This window comes from Podarcis vaucheri (genome assembly GCF_965113315.1).
Source record: "Podarcis vaucheri genome assembly, chromosome: 4".
NCBI lineage: Eukaryota > Metazoa > Chordata > Lepidosauria > Squamata > Lacertidae > Podarcis > Podarcis vaucheri.
The window spans coordinates 78,097,768-78,114,734 of record NC_138762.1 but is presented as its reverse complement, the minus strand read 5'-3'; the positions used below and the strand labels follow the sequence as shown (position 1 = coordinate 78,114,734).

Sequence of the window (16,967 nt, the reverse complement as noted above, 5' to 3'; positions counted from 1 at the left end):
TTACTCCCGGGTAAGCGTAGCTAGTATTGCAGCCCAACAGAGCAACCCAAACAACAGAAAGCAAGGGTAATTTATGCCAGGGTAATTTGTGTCGTGTGTAATTTACCCCTATGGCATACTCGGTTCAAGAGTGGGGCTACCGCTAGCTTGAGCCGGTCTGAGCCTGTAAGGAAAAACAATAGTTTTAAATAGTTTTAAAGCAGAGTTTTACTTACACCAACCTTTTTTACCACTGTAGTTTCCGTTGGGTTGCTGGGTCCCACGGCTGAACTGAAAGAGTTTGGAACAGGAGCAAGTCTCCTCTTGCCTCCCCATGACCCATAACACCCCTTTTTCAGGACGCACACTGGCCTTGGTTCAGCTGAGCCAGAATGGAGGACTTACAACGGCGTATCTACAGCTGATTAGGGGCATTAGCTAGAGAGCCACCTCTTCCAAACGCCACTCATCCTGGCAAACCTTGGGTTTGGATTGCTCCCTTAGTAATACATAGTGCTTCCACCTGTCCTGTGCTTAAAAAGAATGGGTCTGTGAGGTTTTCTGCTTGTCCCACTGCTTTCCCCAGGCAAACCCACTGTTTGCCGCTGAATTGGAACAAACGCCAGTCCACAGAAAACCTGATTGACATTTGCTCCAATTCAGCAGTAAACAGCAGGTTTTCCCCAGGGCAAAGCAGCAGGAAGGACAAGCGGAAATGTCGAAGATAAACACACTCCTACGTCTCACAGTTTTCAGCGGGACTACTCTTAAGTATTACAAATTCTGGATTCATCCCTGAACGTTTAGGGTTTCTTGTTGTTTGTGCCATGCACATATTTGGGCTTAAATATTTGCTGTCCTAAAGGGTAGTAATTACTGCTAGTGTTGAAACACTTTATTTCCAAAGAATTCTAGGAACCATTGGCTGGAAGAAGCCTTCTGGAACTGCCTTATTCTAACCTGTTTGGCTACCTTTTGTTCTTCCAGGCACCCAGCAATGAGAAAATGGCCTCCCAATTATGAATGGTTCTTTATGAAAATGAACATTGAGCATGTCTGGCTTCAGAATTGGTATGGAGGAATTGCCGCCATTGCAGTGGAGGAGTATTTCAAAGCAGTTCCCAGTAAAGCTTGATCAAAATTCCAAATAAGAGGATTCAGTGTTTCATATTTACTTTGGGGGGTGGGAGGCGCAACTGTTTTATATTCTATGGTACCGACTATTTATTCAACAGTATTTTTGTGCAAAGTACTTAAAATGGCTCCATTTCTCTTAAATGGAGTAGGTTGACACAGTAAGGGCCTCTGAAATGAAAATGAATGTTAAGGCTGGAGACAGATGACAGTGGACTCTTCTTTAAGGTGTTTAAATATTCCTAGATTTTTATGAACATGTATACCACAGGATGTGCTCATTATAATTTTTGAAACTGGACAAGAATCGCAACCCAAAATGAAATGGCTGGTATATACAGTGGTGCCCCGCAAGACGAATGCCTCGCAAGACAAACCCGCTAGACGAAAGGGTTTTCTGTTTTTGCGTTGCTTCGCTAGATGAATTTCCCTATGGGCTTGCTTCGCAAGACGAAAAAGTCTTGCGAGTCTTGCTAATTTTTTTCGCTCCCCCCCCTTTCTAAGCCGCTAATAGCCTTTTAGCTGCTAAGCCTTTAATAGCCGCTAATCTGCTAAGCCACTAATAGCGCTAATCCGCTAAGCCGCTAGTAGGGTTGCTTCGCAAGACGAAAAAACCGCTAGACGAAGAGACTCGCGGAACGGATTATTTTCGTCTTGCGAGGCACCACTATATATATGGTGGTTATGTTACTGCACCTAGTTGTTCACATGAAACTCTAAAGAGCTGCTTAAAGTATGTACAGAATTTTAATTAAGTTGACATTATAGATTCCACCTTTCCTTAGGCACACATTTGTCTTTAATTATCTTAGGTAAAGGTACCCCTGCCCGAACGGGCCAGTCTTGACAGACTCTGGGGTTTGTGCGCCCATCTCACTCTATAGGCCAGGGGCCAGCGCTGTCCGGAGACACTTCCGGGTCACGTGGCCAGCGTGACAAAGCTGCATCTGGCGAGCCAGCGCAGCACACGGAACGCCGTTTACCTTCCCGCTGGTAAGCGGTACCTATTTATCTACTTGCACCCGGTGGTGCTTTCGAACTGCTAGGTTGGCAGGCGCTGGGACCGAGCAGCGGGAGCGCACCCCGCCGCGGGGTTTCGAACCGCCGACCTTTCGATCGGCAAGCCCTAGGCGCTGAGGCTTTTACCCACAGCGCCACCCGCGTCCCTTAATTATCTTACAAAATGCTATACTCTTAAGATCCTTTCAATATGGTTTTGGGACAACTCTGTATCCTAACATGCTTTTCTGGAAGACTAAAGAAGAAGTCAAGTCTTTAACTTTGCTTTAACCATTCAGAATGTGGCTGCATTCACATTTAACTGTTGCCTGGTATTGTGAGCGTTAGTGTTGGGCTCATGGACACCCAACTCTCTTCTCTTTCTGCAGTATGAGATTATTAGAAGCTTTTGCTTTGATTTTCAGTGGACAATGATTTGTTATGTCTGGACCTGGACGTGCTGTGTGCTTAGTGCAGCCATGGTCTGTTGAAGCAAGCCAACTGCAAACCATGGTTAATGAACTTGGGTTGTTTCAGTACATCATAGCTAACGTTAACCATGGCTCATAGTTCAGTGGACAGTGCACTGTTTTATTGTTTGGCAGGGACCAGTCACTGCTGGTCTTCCAGCCTCCAGGTTGCTTGACATAATAGGATTTTCAAAATGTCTTAAGGGCCATCCATGTGTTGGGATAAAGGCAAAATGTACTCGTAATTGTAACTTTTCCCCAATAGTTGAAGGGGGAGGATATAGATTTTGTTCTTCTCAAGGTGCCATAGAAATGTGGTCAAGCAGTTGCCCACAGGAAGCCCACAAGCACAACAGCAGTCTCCTGACTTACGCTTCCCAGCAACTGTCTACATTGTGAAGAAGATGGAGTGAACTAGCTGCAACAGCTGAAGTTTTTGAACATTTTAAGAGGCAGGCCATGCCTAACACATTGCCATAATCTCACCTAGAGATACTCATTTCTAGCATACCCCCCCTCCCCGATTAAATGTTATGGATACGTCCACACCATACATTTAAAGTACATGACGTCGCCAAGAGTCCTGGAAAACAGAGTTATCGCCTCACAGTTACAATTGCCAGCACCATTAAAGGACAGTCGCCAGGAATCAAGCGCCACATAACTAAATAAAATCTCCCCCACCACACACACAAAGAATAATAATCTTGAGAACTGTAGTTTGGAAAGGTTGTTGGGAGTTGTAGCTCTGATGGATAAACTACAGTTCCCAACATACTGTACTTGGGAAAGGGGAAATTGATTTATTATTTAAACATACATCACGTATACAGCCCAAGAGACAACTTGAGAAGTATTTAATGTTTGATTTTTTTGTTTTTAATATTTTGTTGGGAGCCACCCAGCGTGGCTGGGGAAACACAGCCAGATGGGTGGGGTATAAATCATAAATAATAATTCTTACCCTGATCATTGAATCACTGACTATTGAATTCAACGAGGCTTACTCCCAGGTGCGTGGGGACTGCAGTTTTAGGCTGCGAGCCTACACGCTTGGGCGCGAGCCGGACTGAATTCATGCACGACTCCTGAGTAAAAAACATCCTTCCAGTAGCACCTTAAAGACCAACTAAGTTAGTTCTTGGTATGAGCTTTCGTGTGCATGCACACGTGTATCTGAAGAAGTGTGCATGCACACGAAAGCTCATACCAAGAACTAACTTAGTTGGTCTTTAAGGTGCTACTGGAAGGATTTTTTTTATTTTGACTATGGCAGACCAACACGGCTACTTATCTGCAACTGACTCCTGAGTAGACAGGGCTGGGGTTGCCTGGGCGTGCGCGTGCGCGCGCAGCCCTTTGATTTCTCCCCTGGGGAAGAAAAGGGGGCAGGGGGCGGTTCCCGAACGAGCGCGCGCGCCAGGCTGCATTTATGAGGGAAGGAAAGGGCGGCTTTGCTTGGGCGCAGGAAGGAGGCCTGGCCGCCGAGTCCCCGCCTCCTTGCCTCCTTTCTCCTGGCCGGGGCGGGCGAGCCGGGCCGCCTCCCAGGGAAGGAAGGAAGGAAGGGGCGGGAACGCGGAGGTTGCCGCTTGCGCCGGCGCTGCCGCCTTTCGGTGCAGGCGGTCTGGGCGCTCCATTCGCCAAGCGCGCGCGCGCGTGTGTGGGGTTTGCCATGGTGCTGTTGCGCCGCGTGGCGCTGCCTCTGCTGCTGGCGCTGGCGGCGGTGGGGTGCCCGCGGGTGGCCTGGTCCCTGGTGTGGTACACGGCCTGGGTGACCACCATGTACACGGAGCCCGGCACCAACCGCACGGTGCAGGAGAGCACCGAGAGCGGCCGCTACGGCGACGGCTCGCCCAAGGACAACGCGCAAGGCCTGGTGGGCATCCCCCGCGGCGGGGGAGCGGGGAGCGGCCGCCACATGGAAGGCTGCGCGCCGGGGATCGACTACGAGATCCCCAGGCCGCCCGGAGCGCAATTCGCGGGGACGCCTCCGTCGTGGATCGCTCTGGTGGCGCACGGGGGCTGCAGCTTGAAGGACAAAATCGCCAACGCCGTGAGGAAGCGGGCGGCTGCCGTGGTGATCTACAACGAGCCCAGGTTCGGCAACTCCACCCTGACCATGTCCTATAATTACGGTGAGTGATGCTGAAAGGGAAGAAGAGTTTGGGAAGTGGCAACTCGGGTAAGCTTGGAGTGGGGGGACCTTTGGGGTTTGGCGCATCGTGTATTCACATCAAAAGTGGGCAACAAGGCTGCAGAAAAGTTCCCTGGAAGCAAGTGCCGTATGAATTTAGGGCTGGTGTGGTGTGCCATGTGGCAGGCAGTGCCACAGGCTGCGCACGGGTGGCGGATGCTACTTTTGAGTCCCATGTGAGAGCACACACTCCTCTGGCCCAGTCTGCGCTGTTTGTATTGGGCTTTTTTTCAGAGAACATCTTCAAAAAGTTCTCTCCCCCACCTGTCGGGATGGTCTGTTTTACTACCTCGTTTGTGTAGGCAAGGCCTTAGTTTGGAGCAAGCATCCCTCACATCTATGGCTGCACATGTGGAGCAGCAGAAGTTGGCTTGAGTAAGAACAAATTAGCCCTGTTGCATCAAACCAAAGGCAGCCCAGCACCTTGGTTTGTGTTCTGTCCTTTCTTTTCTATCCTTTACTTTCCTCCAAGAAGCTCAAGCTGCAATGATTGCCTCCCCCCCCCCCTTTATTTTGTCTTTATCATTTCCCTGTGAAATAGGTTTTGGTGATACAGTGACTGGCCCAAGGTCTACCAGTGAGGTTTAAAGGGTAATGGACCTGGTCCTCTCATTATGCTCCTCACAGTGCCACACAGTTGTCAGCTGAATGACTCCCAAGAAGTTCACAAATAGAGATGAAGCCTTTGCTGGTTGCTGATCTTAGCAACTGGTTTTCAGTGGCACACTCCTGTGGACGTACTATATCTTTAAAGCACTCTTGAGGCACATCTCCAAAAGAATTCTGGGCACTATAGTTTTTCCTTCATAAAGTTACAGTTCCCAGCAAACCTTAATCAACTACAGTGCCCAGAATTCTTTGTGGGAGGAAATGTGCTTCAAATGTGCTTTAAAGGCTGTGTGTACACAGTATTGCCTTTGAATATGGAAGTTCTGTGTAGCCATCATTTCTTACAGCCATTATTCGACTTATACACCAATAATTTGCTTAGCATTCTTTTAAAACCACCTAAACGTGTGTGTTCCTGCCATCCTAGCAGTTTGAAAGCACGTCAAAGTGCAAGTAGATAAATAGGTACTGCTCCAGTGGGAAGGTAAACGGCATTTCCATGTGCTGCTCTGGTTTGCCAGAAGCGGCTTAGTCATGCTGGCCACATGACCTGGAAGCTGTACACCGGCTCCCTCGGCCAATATAGTGAGATGAGCACCACAACCCCCAGAGTCATCCACGACTGGACCTAATGGTCAGGGGTCCCTTTACCCTTTACCTTTAAACGTGAGTGTAGGCTGTTGCTGCATCTTGTGACAATTAATCCTATAAATTAATTATTCACTGTGTGAAGAAATGCTTCCTTTTGTCTGTCCTAGGTCCTAGTTATTGTGCAAGAATAAAAAATTATTTCTGTATACTGTGCATAATTTTATTTCCCGCCCACCCCCCATTAACTTCTTAGCATGGAAATGGAAGCCTAAAAAGCCTCAAACTAGAAAGTACTTTACTACTGAGCTACATAATCAGGAGTGCATACTGTAAACTGCCCTTAGACCTCCGGGTATAGGACGGTATTGAAGTAGTAGTAATAATAATAATAATACTGCTTAGCAGTGAACCAGGAGGAGCAACGGAAGCTGTGCAAAAGTTACGCCAGGTTTAAGGGAAGGTAAACTCCTTACTCAGGGATCATTTGCCAAGTCTCTGGAAATTGGAACTGGGCTGAGCTTGTACAGCAGGTTTGTTTGGAGATGTGCTTTGGTTTAGCAGGTTTGACACAGAAACAAGAGCAGCTGTGGGGAGGAGCAAGGAAATGAAGATGCTGAACGGGAGGCCTACAAAGTTGTATCGTTCCCTTTTATGAAAATGTGATATAGGACTTTTCAGATACAGTGGTACCTCGGTTTACGAACTTAATCTGTTCCGGAAGTCAGTTCTTAAACCGAAACCGTTCTTAAACTGTGGCAGTCTTTCCCTAATGAGGCCTCCTGCCGCCAGTGCCGTTATACCGTTCGGCTTCTGTTCTTAGACAGAGGTAAAGTTTGCAAACCGGGACATTACTTCCGGTTTTGCAGAGTTCACAAACCAAATCGTTCTTAAAGCGGACTGTTCTTAAACCGAGGTACCACTGTAGCTGAAAAAGAAAATGGTCAGTGCTTCTGTATGAAACACCGAATAAACAGAAAAGCAAGTTGTTTGGATCTAGTTATTTCAAAACACAGTAGCTTCCTGGATCCACATCCTGTATGCCTGCTACCTGTTTGCAAGTTCCTCTAAATATTTTTTTGGCTTTGTAGCTTGTGCAGTTATACAAGAGGTGCAGGAAAGAAGCCTCAGCAGGCAGATACTATGTGCGCTTTTATAGGACACAGCATTCCATCAGCATTCAGAAATAAATGTGCTGTACTCGAAATGACCTGCATAAAGATGCTGAGCATGATTTTATAACTAACATATTTTTTTTTTGCGAGGACAAGTATAAAGCCTCTTCTTGGGTGCATTTTGGTGTAATGGAGTGGAAAGCAGCATATGAAGTGATTGCAAGAATTGTTTGGGGAAAACAGCCTCAAGGAGACTGCATATGTATGATTCATTGCAGCAATATTTCAGGTTTCCTAAGTATTTTAAAAACTCTGTGGCTTGTTGAAAGCAAGACATAATGGAGCCAGATTGCATGAGCAGATGGGGGCATCATGTACAATAGAAGCCTGGTAACATACAGGTGCACTTTTGATGCATATTGGGTTGAAGGGAGGACACAGGAAAACCAGCTTGGGTGCCATTCAGAAAAGAAAGAAAACTACACAGCAATAATAGAATAAAAGCACAACATCCAAAGCCAAGGACAGCAGAGTTAAAACATTAAATATAAGATCAAACACCAAGAGAAATAAGAAAATGTTTTCGCTTCCAGTCTAAAAGTTACAGGGCAGCATAGCATTCCTAGTGGGGATTTCAATGGTAGGCTGACATATAACAGGGCTTTCAAAGATTATCTGCCACGGGCAGATCTCCATGGGAGGAGGTGGTCCTTCAGATTCTGGTAATGTGGCTCTAAGGAACATGGGTGGCACTGTAGTCTAAACCACTGAGCCTCTTGGGCTTGCCAATCGGAAGGTCAGCAGTTTGAATCCCTGTGACGGGGTGAGCTCCCGTTGCTCGGTCCCAGCTCCTGCCAACCTAGCAGTTCGAAAGCACACTGGTGCAAGTAGATAAATAGGTACCTCTGCGGCAGGAAGGTAAACAGAGTTTCAGTGCGCTCTGGCACTCATCATGGTCCTCCATGCGCCAGTAGCGGTTTAGTCATGCTGCCCACATGACCCGGAAAACTCTGTGGACCAATGCCGGCTCCCTCGTCCTATAGAGCGAGATGAGCGCCGCAACCCCATAGTCGCCTTTGGCTGGACTTAACCGTCCAGGGGTCCTTTACCTTTACTAATGTGGCTCTAAGCAGTTTGTGTACTAGTTGCCAGCACTTTGAATTGGACCCAGAAGCAAAACTGGAGTCTATGTCTACACACGGATTGTTTCCCATGGCCTTTTTTTGTGGGACCTCTTCTTCTGTCCTGACTTTTGTGGGGTGGGGGAATTGCACGTGGTTGGGTGATGCCTAGCTTGTAGCCCTGAGGCCAGAGTTTCATGAGCAGAGAAGTATTAAGTTCTCTTCCCCAAGCCCCAAATGCTACATATATGGAAATTGGAGATGAGGAAGGCTAATAAATGGAGGAACTGGTTAAGGGAAGCGTGGTTGAATCATGAATGGCCTGTTTCTTTTTTGAATAAAAACAAACATGTAGCATCTCTGGATTGCAACATTTGAGCATCCTGATTGACATCCTGATAACTTAAGAGGCCAAGATACGAAACTGCTTCTTAAAAGTAGGTCACTGGAACTGTTTATATGCACTATATATTTTTCTTTTCTCGAACGCAGCCCTTCTCTGTGTTGTGAAATTAGTTATTGCAGTTGCAGTGTCTGCAATCACTTTAGTCATTGTTGAAGCATTTGCAAAATCAGAATATTGTCAGTTACAAACTTAATGTGGAGGAGGGATGTTTTTCTTATTGGCTTACTTATAGCAAAACAATGCTGTTGATCTTATTCCGCCTCTTCTGGGTATTAAGCATACATATAGGAAGCACAGTAAAAGTTGAGCCCAAGTGCATGCTATTTAAAGTTTGGGAACAGGTGGGTGGCAAGTAAACATAGTTACATCGCAGGTCTATTCACCATCATTCATTGTATTTATATTTTCAAAACGAATCTTAATCTCAAGCTAAATTTATGCATGATATGGCCTCTCATCCTTATGTGTAATCTTGCTTGGGCTGTCGGGTATGGCAATCTCAAGGAGCCAATAATCCAAAAACAACAAGGGTTTAGTAGAGAGGAAAACTCAAATATCAAGACACTCTTACGGTCCACTTGTCTCTTGATTGCAGATTTATAAACCATTTCACAACAAGAATTTACCAAAGTGGCATAGAATGAAATAAGATGAAATACAAAATATTACAAACAGAAGACAATGCCCTCCCCCCGCCAAAAAAAACCAACAACCACAAATTGGCATGTGGGAATCTTGATAACCCTCAAATAGAAGGAGGACATGTCGAGAGATGAACGCCACAGAATGTCTAGAGTGAAAAGATTCCTGGATTCTAAGATTTTATTATAATTTAAGACTTTGTTTTCTCTATTATAAGGGGGAGAGCATGGCAGTTGTAGGACTTATTCTTGCATCATATCCAACAACATGCTGGGTGGGATCTTGAAGGAAAAACTACAGCAAAATTACTTCTTGTGTACTTTATGTAAGGTTGCCTGGATTTCATACAGAGAATAAAAAAGTTGTGCAAGAGCTCACATGACTCCTGTTTTTCTTTCCCTTGACAGGTACTGGCAATGCAGTTGTAATTATGGTTGGGTATCCCAAAGGCATGGAGATCTTGGAACTGGTGCGAAGAGGGATACCAGTGAGGATGTCTATTGGTGTTGGCAAGCAACACATGCAAGAATATATCAGTGGACAGTCTGTTGTATTTGTATCGATTGCATTTATCACCATGATGATCATATCGTTGGCATGGCTTATATTTTTTTATATACAGCGCTTCCTCTATAGCGGATCGCATTTTAGAAACCAGGTGATTACATGGGTGATTTTTCTTCTTCAATTTCTGTAGTGAAAAATGTTTGCTTGTAATTAGGGCTGCGAATCCTGTACTTAGTATAGAGAGAAGCACTGTTGCAATGGTTTTGATCTGAGTCTTACCTTCATGTGCATCTTGCACGTTTACCAGTATCCTGTGCTGTGGTGATCACACAGGGTCCCCGGACGTTTGACGGTCTATTGATCCCTGTGCCGCCACTGTGATTGCCTCTTCGCTGCCACCAACCCGTTTCCCTCGGGTACACATGGAGTCCAGACAATTGTTAGCAGTAACTAATAATCAAGTTTATTGTTATAAACATGAACAAGTTTATGGTTTCAGTTAGTTTTTCTTGTCAGTTTCTTAATCTTAATTCCTTAACTGTCCTATACATTCCTAACAACTTCAAACTGATTATCCCAACTATCTGACTCCACCTAACAGTTCCTCTCACTCTCTCACAACACAACTCGACCAACCCACAGACTTATCCTCTTTTCCTTCTCCAACTCCCAACTCTCAAATGAACCACACAACTCCGACTCTAACTCTAACCCCTCCCCTCAGGTTCCCACTGGCCAATCACTTCACACTCATTTAACCCTTTCCTTATGACCCACCTAGGAGGCAAACGCCACATGTGCACATTCCCATTTCATGTGTTAACACTTGGCCAACATAGGAAACAGGATTGCTTTGGTGCCTTTCAGTTAAAGGGAACCCTTAGATCTTGGATAAGTGGAGTTGTTAGATTACTCGGCGTCTCAGGTGGTTTCTCATAGAATCTCATTTAAATATGCACTACTGATTGAATTGGTTGTGTTGTTGTTTTTTAGGGCCATAGAGAAGAAACCATAAAAGCAATTGGCCAGCTTCCACTGCATATTGTAAAGCATGAAGATAAGGTAATGTCAATCAGACTAATGTAGATGGAAACATCTTCCATTAGCACAGTTTCTTTAAAATGAAATGAGAGATAGCTTGGTCAGAAGAGCATGAGACTCTTATTCTTAGGGTCATGGGTCTGAGCCCCACATTGGCCAGAATATTCCTGCTTTACAGGGGATTCAACTAAATTGGGCTTAGGGCTCTCGTATTTACGGGACCACCTCTCCTGGTATGCCCCGCAGAGGACCTTAAGGTCCACGAATAATCACAGTTTAGAGGTCCCAGGCCCTAAGGAAGTCAGATTATCCTCCACCAGGGCCAGGGCCTTCTCAGTGATGGCTCCGACCTGGTGGATGCTCTGTCCCATGAGACCAGGGCCCTGCAGGATTTAACTTCCTTCCGCAGGGCATGTAGGACAGAGCTATTCCGCCTGGCTTTCAATTTGAACTTAGCCTGATCTTTCCTTCCCCTTCCTTCCCTCCCCCTCCCCTTTTCATGAAGATTACCCGCTCTGGGATCCCACAGCTAATTCTCCCCTGGTCTCCTCGCTGGCCCAAATAGGACTAATTTAGACAGCTAGCCCTGGTGATCATCTAATGTTTATTTGATGGATTTTCCCCCTAAATTGATTTTTGAATTCTGAATTTATTGTTATTCACGTTTTATACTGTATTTAATGCTTTTTTTGTTGCATCAATTAAGTGTTTTAAATTTGTTATTAGCAGCCCTGAGCCCGGTTTTCTGAACCGGGAAGGGCCGGTATAAATAAAAAATTATTATTATTATTTATTATTATATTAAATGACCCTCACGGTCCCTTCCAACTCCTCAGTTCTGTGATTCTGTGAACTTCCTTTGCCTGGTTACATACACAGGTAGGTGTATGTAGAATCCATTGGTTGCTCCATACACCCAAGAGAACTTCATCAATAGCAGCTTGTGATGACACATTGTAAGCTGTTTCTGAAACCAATGAGCTTTTTAAAAAAAGTCTGTGATATGGCAAAAACAGAACAATAATAATAGAACAAGCATTCCAGAATGCAAACCCAAGGTCTTGGGCATGCCAAAAGTATCTTTTTAAAACAAAAAACCACGCTGTTTCTGAGAAAGGGAGTCTCATGTTCTTGTTTGCTCTAAAACCCTAGGTCATGAGTCTATAATTTGTTCAGTGCACCACATAATTGTACAAGAAGACACAAAGTAGAAAATTGTACATAATTGTTCTTGGTTATGGGAACTGCTCTGAATTTCTGGCGCTAACACAGTAATATAATAATATCAGTTGGACTTTGCAATAATTTGTGAAGATGATCTAACTGATACCAAATGCTAATATGACTGAGCCACGCCTGGATACTTACAGCAGAGTGTTCATAATTGCCCAAACAGATTTAATAGGTTTCTCTGGGCAGAGCCAATAGCAGCAAAAGTCTTGCTGTTGCTACTTGGCCAAGTTAAACCATTTTATAGCTATGTATTTTAGCATCAAGTGTCCTGATCATCACGTGAACCGTATATGAGTGGCTTAAGAGACTGCATAAAATAAATGCAGATATATATATAGAGAGAGAGAGAGAGCGCGCGCGCTAGGTTGGCCAAATCTGCTGATGCCAAGCAACATATATTGGTTGTGGCTGAACTTTATAGTCCAGCGTCCTGAATAACTTGCTTTACTTGATTTCTGCTCCTGACTTAGAGACTACAAATATTCTAACATAAGTCTCACCCTATTTGAGTATCAATGGGAATTTCAGGTAAGACCTGTATGGAATACCTGTATTCCATACATGTAGCTTGCTGTATTTTCACTTGGCTTGAAATTGATCAGCTCACTATTTTCCAGCCAATTTTTGTAATCTGTTATGGTATTTCAGCATTTAGAATTTGAGTTGGCCGCTTTGCAGATACAAAGATACTTGCTGTATATTCTTGGTATTTCAGATTAAGTTAGTCTTTTTGTATCATTTGTGTGCTCTGTAACATTGCATTTCTTTACAAATTTTTGTCCTGGTATCTGAATTGCTTCCCTGCTTATTTTCCCCTCCTTATTTGTTCTTCTACAGGGCTTGAATGTCGATGCTGAAAATTGCGCTGTATGCATTGAAAACTACAAACCAAAGGATATCGTTCGAATCCTGCCTTGCAAGTAAGCTTATTAAAATTTGCTTCAGTGGGGTAACATTACTTGGGAACTATTTAACAAAACTCATTTAAAAAAAAATCGAGTCCCCAGTGTTTTTAAGATTGGAGAAAGATAAGTGCACAGTAGCTTTTTGATTTATTTTTCATTCAAGCCTATAAACTCGCAGGTAAAGCATCCTTGTTTTGTACAGTGCTGGCGATAGGGAGGCGTTCGTTCAGTTCTTCCAACTTCTGTGCCCTAAAAACAAAGATGAGGAACTTGTGGCTTCTGGACAGCATTTCCTGACAAGTTGTCCACAGTGGGTTCCATGAAGTGGGTGCCACCACATTGAAATGCCCTGTTACGAGTAGATTGTCAAAACCAACCTCAGGGGCGTGTGCTGCCAGCAGAAGGCTCTTTCCCAGTTCAGGGATTGAATAGGGCACTATGGGAGATGGCAGCTTCTCAAATTACCAGGTCCTAAGTTTTTTAGGGATATATCTCTCTATCAATATCTATCTTGGCTTGCTATCAAATTAGCAGCCAGAGCAGATCCTTCAAAGGTGGGCATTATATGCTGATGATACGGGGCCTCATTCAGCCGCTGAGCCACAGCATTCTGCGCTAGCTGAAATTTCCAGACCATCCCCCAGGCGCGACCCTATTCAGTGGTCCGTGTGCCACTGTTAACTACAGATTTAATTTCTGCGGGAGCTTAAATTGCATAGTTACCCTGGATCTTGTCAAGGTGGGGATTGTTTTTGGCCTGCTCAGCAAACACTTCAATGCTGCCTTATCGAAGTTTTGCTTTAGATAAGCTTTTTTTTTTTGTTCCTTTAATTTTGCCAAATTTCATTGCATAAAAGAACAGCCCTTATATTTGATTTCAAAACTATGATGTCTCTTCAGGCACGTCTTTCACAGGCATTGCCTCGATCCCTGGCTGCTGGAACACAGAACGTGTCCAATGTGCAAACTAGATGTCATCAAAGCTCTCGGATATTGGGTAGGTTGGAAATGTGTAACTAAATCTGTGATAAGGCTCTAGGCATCCTGTTTGGGGCCAGGTAATACCTGCGCCAGCCAAGCATCTAGCCAGCCACAGCATATTACTTTTTGCAGGGAGGGAGCCCAAGCTGGTTTTATCTAGAGAAGGTGCCTGTTGTTATGGTCAATTCAATTCTGCATAACCAGAAGCCGGAAATCTGTCTCGTTGAACTTCACCAGTGAAAACTAGGTACATGTTGACGAAACAATCTGGCAAGAGCAACCAAACCAAGATCAAAACTCAATACTGCTGACTGCAAAGTACCAGCTTGCCTCTCCCCCCCCCCCCACCCATCATATGTTCTCCTTGTATAGGACCAAATCTCAGGCTCAGGCTCCTTCTTGTCCCAGTGGCTCATTTCCTAAATCACTGTAGTTGGGCAGACATTCAGCTCCTCAGTGAGAAGACTCATTGAGTTAGGTCCGCTGTGCTACAATCTCTTTCAGCTATCCAGGATGTGAGCCTGAACCAGTACGTTTCTGAGCACAATTCAAAGTGTTGGTGCTGACCTTTAAAGCCCTAAACGGCCTCGGTCCAGTATATCTGAAGGAGCGTCTCCACCCCCATCATTCTACCCAGACACTGAGGTCCAGCTCCGAGGGCCTTCTGGCGGTTCCCTCACTGCGAGAAGCCAAGTTACAGGGAACCAGGCAGAGGGCCTTCTCGGTAGTGGCGCCCTCCCTGTGGAACGCCCTCCCACCAGATGTCAAAGAGAACAACAACTACCAGACTTTTAGAAGACATCTGAAGGCAGCCCTATATCAGGAGGTCTTCAGGCTCAGTCCATAGCATCTCATTTAGCAGGCTGGGGAAGTTTTTTTCTCCCTGACTGACAACCCTGGGAAGTTTCACCAGTCTGGGTATCTGAGATGGAATGTGTGTGTTGTGATTGCTGAGCTACCACAGGCGGTTGTCTAAAAGCAGCTTGACTCGGCTCAGTTGCTAATTTCATATATGTCCCCTGAAAAGGATGTGCTTCTATAAATGAGTGGCTGCCACTGTTGAGATGTGTATCAAGCTGCCCCTGCTGGTGCATTTATTTGGCAAAGCAGTTTTGCTGATTTCAGAATTAAGTGTGGGGGCGGTCACAGCTGCTGTGTGCCAACATGTGGGCTTGGGAAAGCAGTTTGACCTCACCCCCAAAGGCACACGCCCCTATTTTCTCCCGAGACAGGAAAATACCAACCAAAATACCTGTGTTGTGCCCCATCCTGCCTCCTGGCTATGTTACAGTGTGAAAGGAGTTAGGAAACTGGCTTATAAGTTTTGGTTTAAAAGTGTGTGTGTTTTCCCGGTACATTAGCTTGACCTCTCTTCCCTTCTCCCCCACCCCTTTTCAATAACAGTCTTGCTCAGGGGTCAGCAAACATTTTCACACTGTCCCTCAGACCTTGTGGGGGGCCGGACTATATTTTTGGGGGGTGAGAGGAATTCCTATGCCCCACAAATAACCCAGAGATGCATTTTAAATAAAAGCACACATTCCACTCATGTAAAAACACCCTGATTCCCGGACCATCCATGGGCCGGATTTAGAAGGCGATTGGGCGAGATCCAGCCCCCAGGCCTTAGTTTTCCTACCCCTGGTCTTGCTGGTTAACACTTCTTCCCCCCCCCCCTTCAACTTCAAAGGGAGGGCCTGCAGATGAACAAGAAGTTGTAATGCCTGAATCAACAAGTGGCAGCATGTTGGCCGAGAGCTGGAGTATTGCTGTGCCAGAAGAGAACAGAAATGAAACAAGTGACTTATCAGCATCTTCTGCTAACGGATCTGCATCAAGTAGTAACGGTTTAAAAGAGGATGCAGGTGAAAGAACAGCCTTACTTGGTATGTCATGTTTCTTTTTTGTAGGAACTGATATCCTAGAAACCAGATGTCAGATTCAGCATCTCAGTTGAACTGTGGATGTACTTAAAAACCTTGATTATCTCACTCAGCTGGGCAAATCAAAGGAGGTTCCCATGCTGTTTTTTGTAGATCAGAGCACTAATCCCAAACTCCTTTGCATACTTTATGAAGGTCTTTGCTGTGGTCATTCCGTAGGAAGAGCATAGCACAATTGTAAACATGGATCAACAGAAATGATACTAAAGGTGGGATATATGTTTCACTCTTTGAGGAAAGAAACTGCCCATAACCCTGAATAGTGTTTGTTTATTGTGAGGATAAATGTTTTGGGAATTTAGAATTCATTTGGCTTCAAGACTAAACCATGATGCTTTTGTTAATGCAAATTGTTTTTAGCTTAGATAACTTGGTTCCCAATTAAATGATGCACTTTAGGCATGTGTTATAATTTCTATAATATAGACAGTGGAACTCAAAGAGTATTAAACATGTTATGTATTTTCTAGAAACGGATGGCAGAGATATTCGACTTGAAGAACACCTGTCTAATGGAAACACTGTATGAAAGCTTGACAGCTTGAACTGGGAGCGAAATGTCTATTTTGTTTCGTTTAAATGCTGTGGACTTGTGTCTAGCTTAAATGTGTTACTTTTCTAATTCACGTTTCAAAAGGGCTATAACTAGAGGCTTTGCTTTGTAAGAAGAGTAATACCTGATACAAAAGGCAATAACTCTAGTATGAGTTCCTTCTTTTGACCAAAAATGAGAGTTGAGAAATGAGACAAATTTATGAGCTTGGGAGGGTTGGTGAGAACCAGAAGGAAAAATATCTGTTGCTACTTAGAAAACTGGCCTATTTTTTAAAAGCTCATTTGGCACTTGTTGAGATTGCTGCTCTTTTTCCATGGAGATTTCTCTTTGCAACTTCTTTTGTCAGAAACAGGTTCTCTTTCTTCGCTTGGTTTCCTTGTCCCTTGGTTTGTAGGGACACAAATCGAGTTAAGGAAGGGAGCTCCCAAGTGAAAACTCCCCCTGGAAAAAGAGTAAAAAGTTCAGAAGTAATCTCTGTGCCAGAACAGCTATTACAAGATCAATACTAGGAGTACAAATTGCACAGGTTAACAGATAAATGTGG

General features: G+C 44.7%; 1 protein-coding gene across 1 annotated transcript; it reads left to right on the top strand.

Moving 5' to 3' along the window:
• Positions 1 to 3,999: 3,999 nt before the first annotated feature.
• On the top strand, positions 4,000 to 16,920 carry RNF149 (ring finger protein 149). Its single transcript, XM_082218742.1, has 7 exons — positions 4,000 to 4,717; positions 9,665 to 9,915; positions 10,758 to 10,826; positions 12,876 to 12,958; positions 13,844 to 13,940; positions 15,615 to 15,810; positions 16,338 to 16,920. Exons 1-7 carry the CDS (start codon positions 4,015 to 4,017, stop codon positions 16,394 to 16,396), a joined length of 1,458 nt encoding a protein of 485 aa, XP_082074868.1. The 5' UTR covers positions 4,000 to 4,014; the 3' UTR covers positions 16,397 to 16,920.
• The last annotated feature ends 47 nt before the right edge of the window (positions 16,921 to 16,967 follow it).

Excerpts from the sequence above, each read along its gene's own strand:
- RNF149 (XM_082218742.1), top strand. The coding sequence starts at position 4,015 with ATGAGGGAAGGAAAGGGCGGCTTTGCTTGGGCGCAGGAAGGAGGCCTG. Across the intron at positions 4,718-9,664 it reads GACCATGTCCTATAATTACG|GTACTGGCAATGCAGTTGTA; the intron begins GTGAGTGATGCT and ends TTCCCTTGACAG. Across the intron at positions 12,959-13,843 it reads GTTCGAATCCTGCCTTGCAA|GCACGTCTTTCACAGGCATT; the intron begins GTAAGCTTATTA and ends ATGTCTCTTCAG.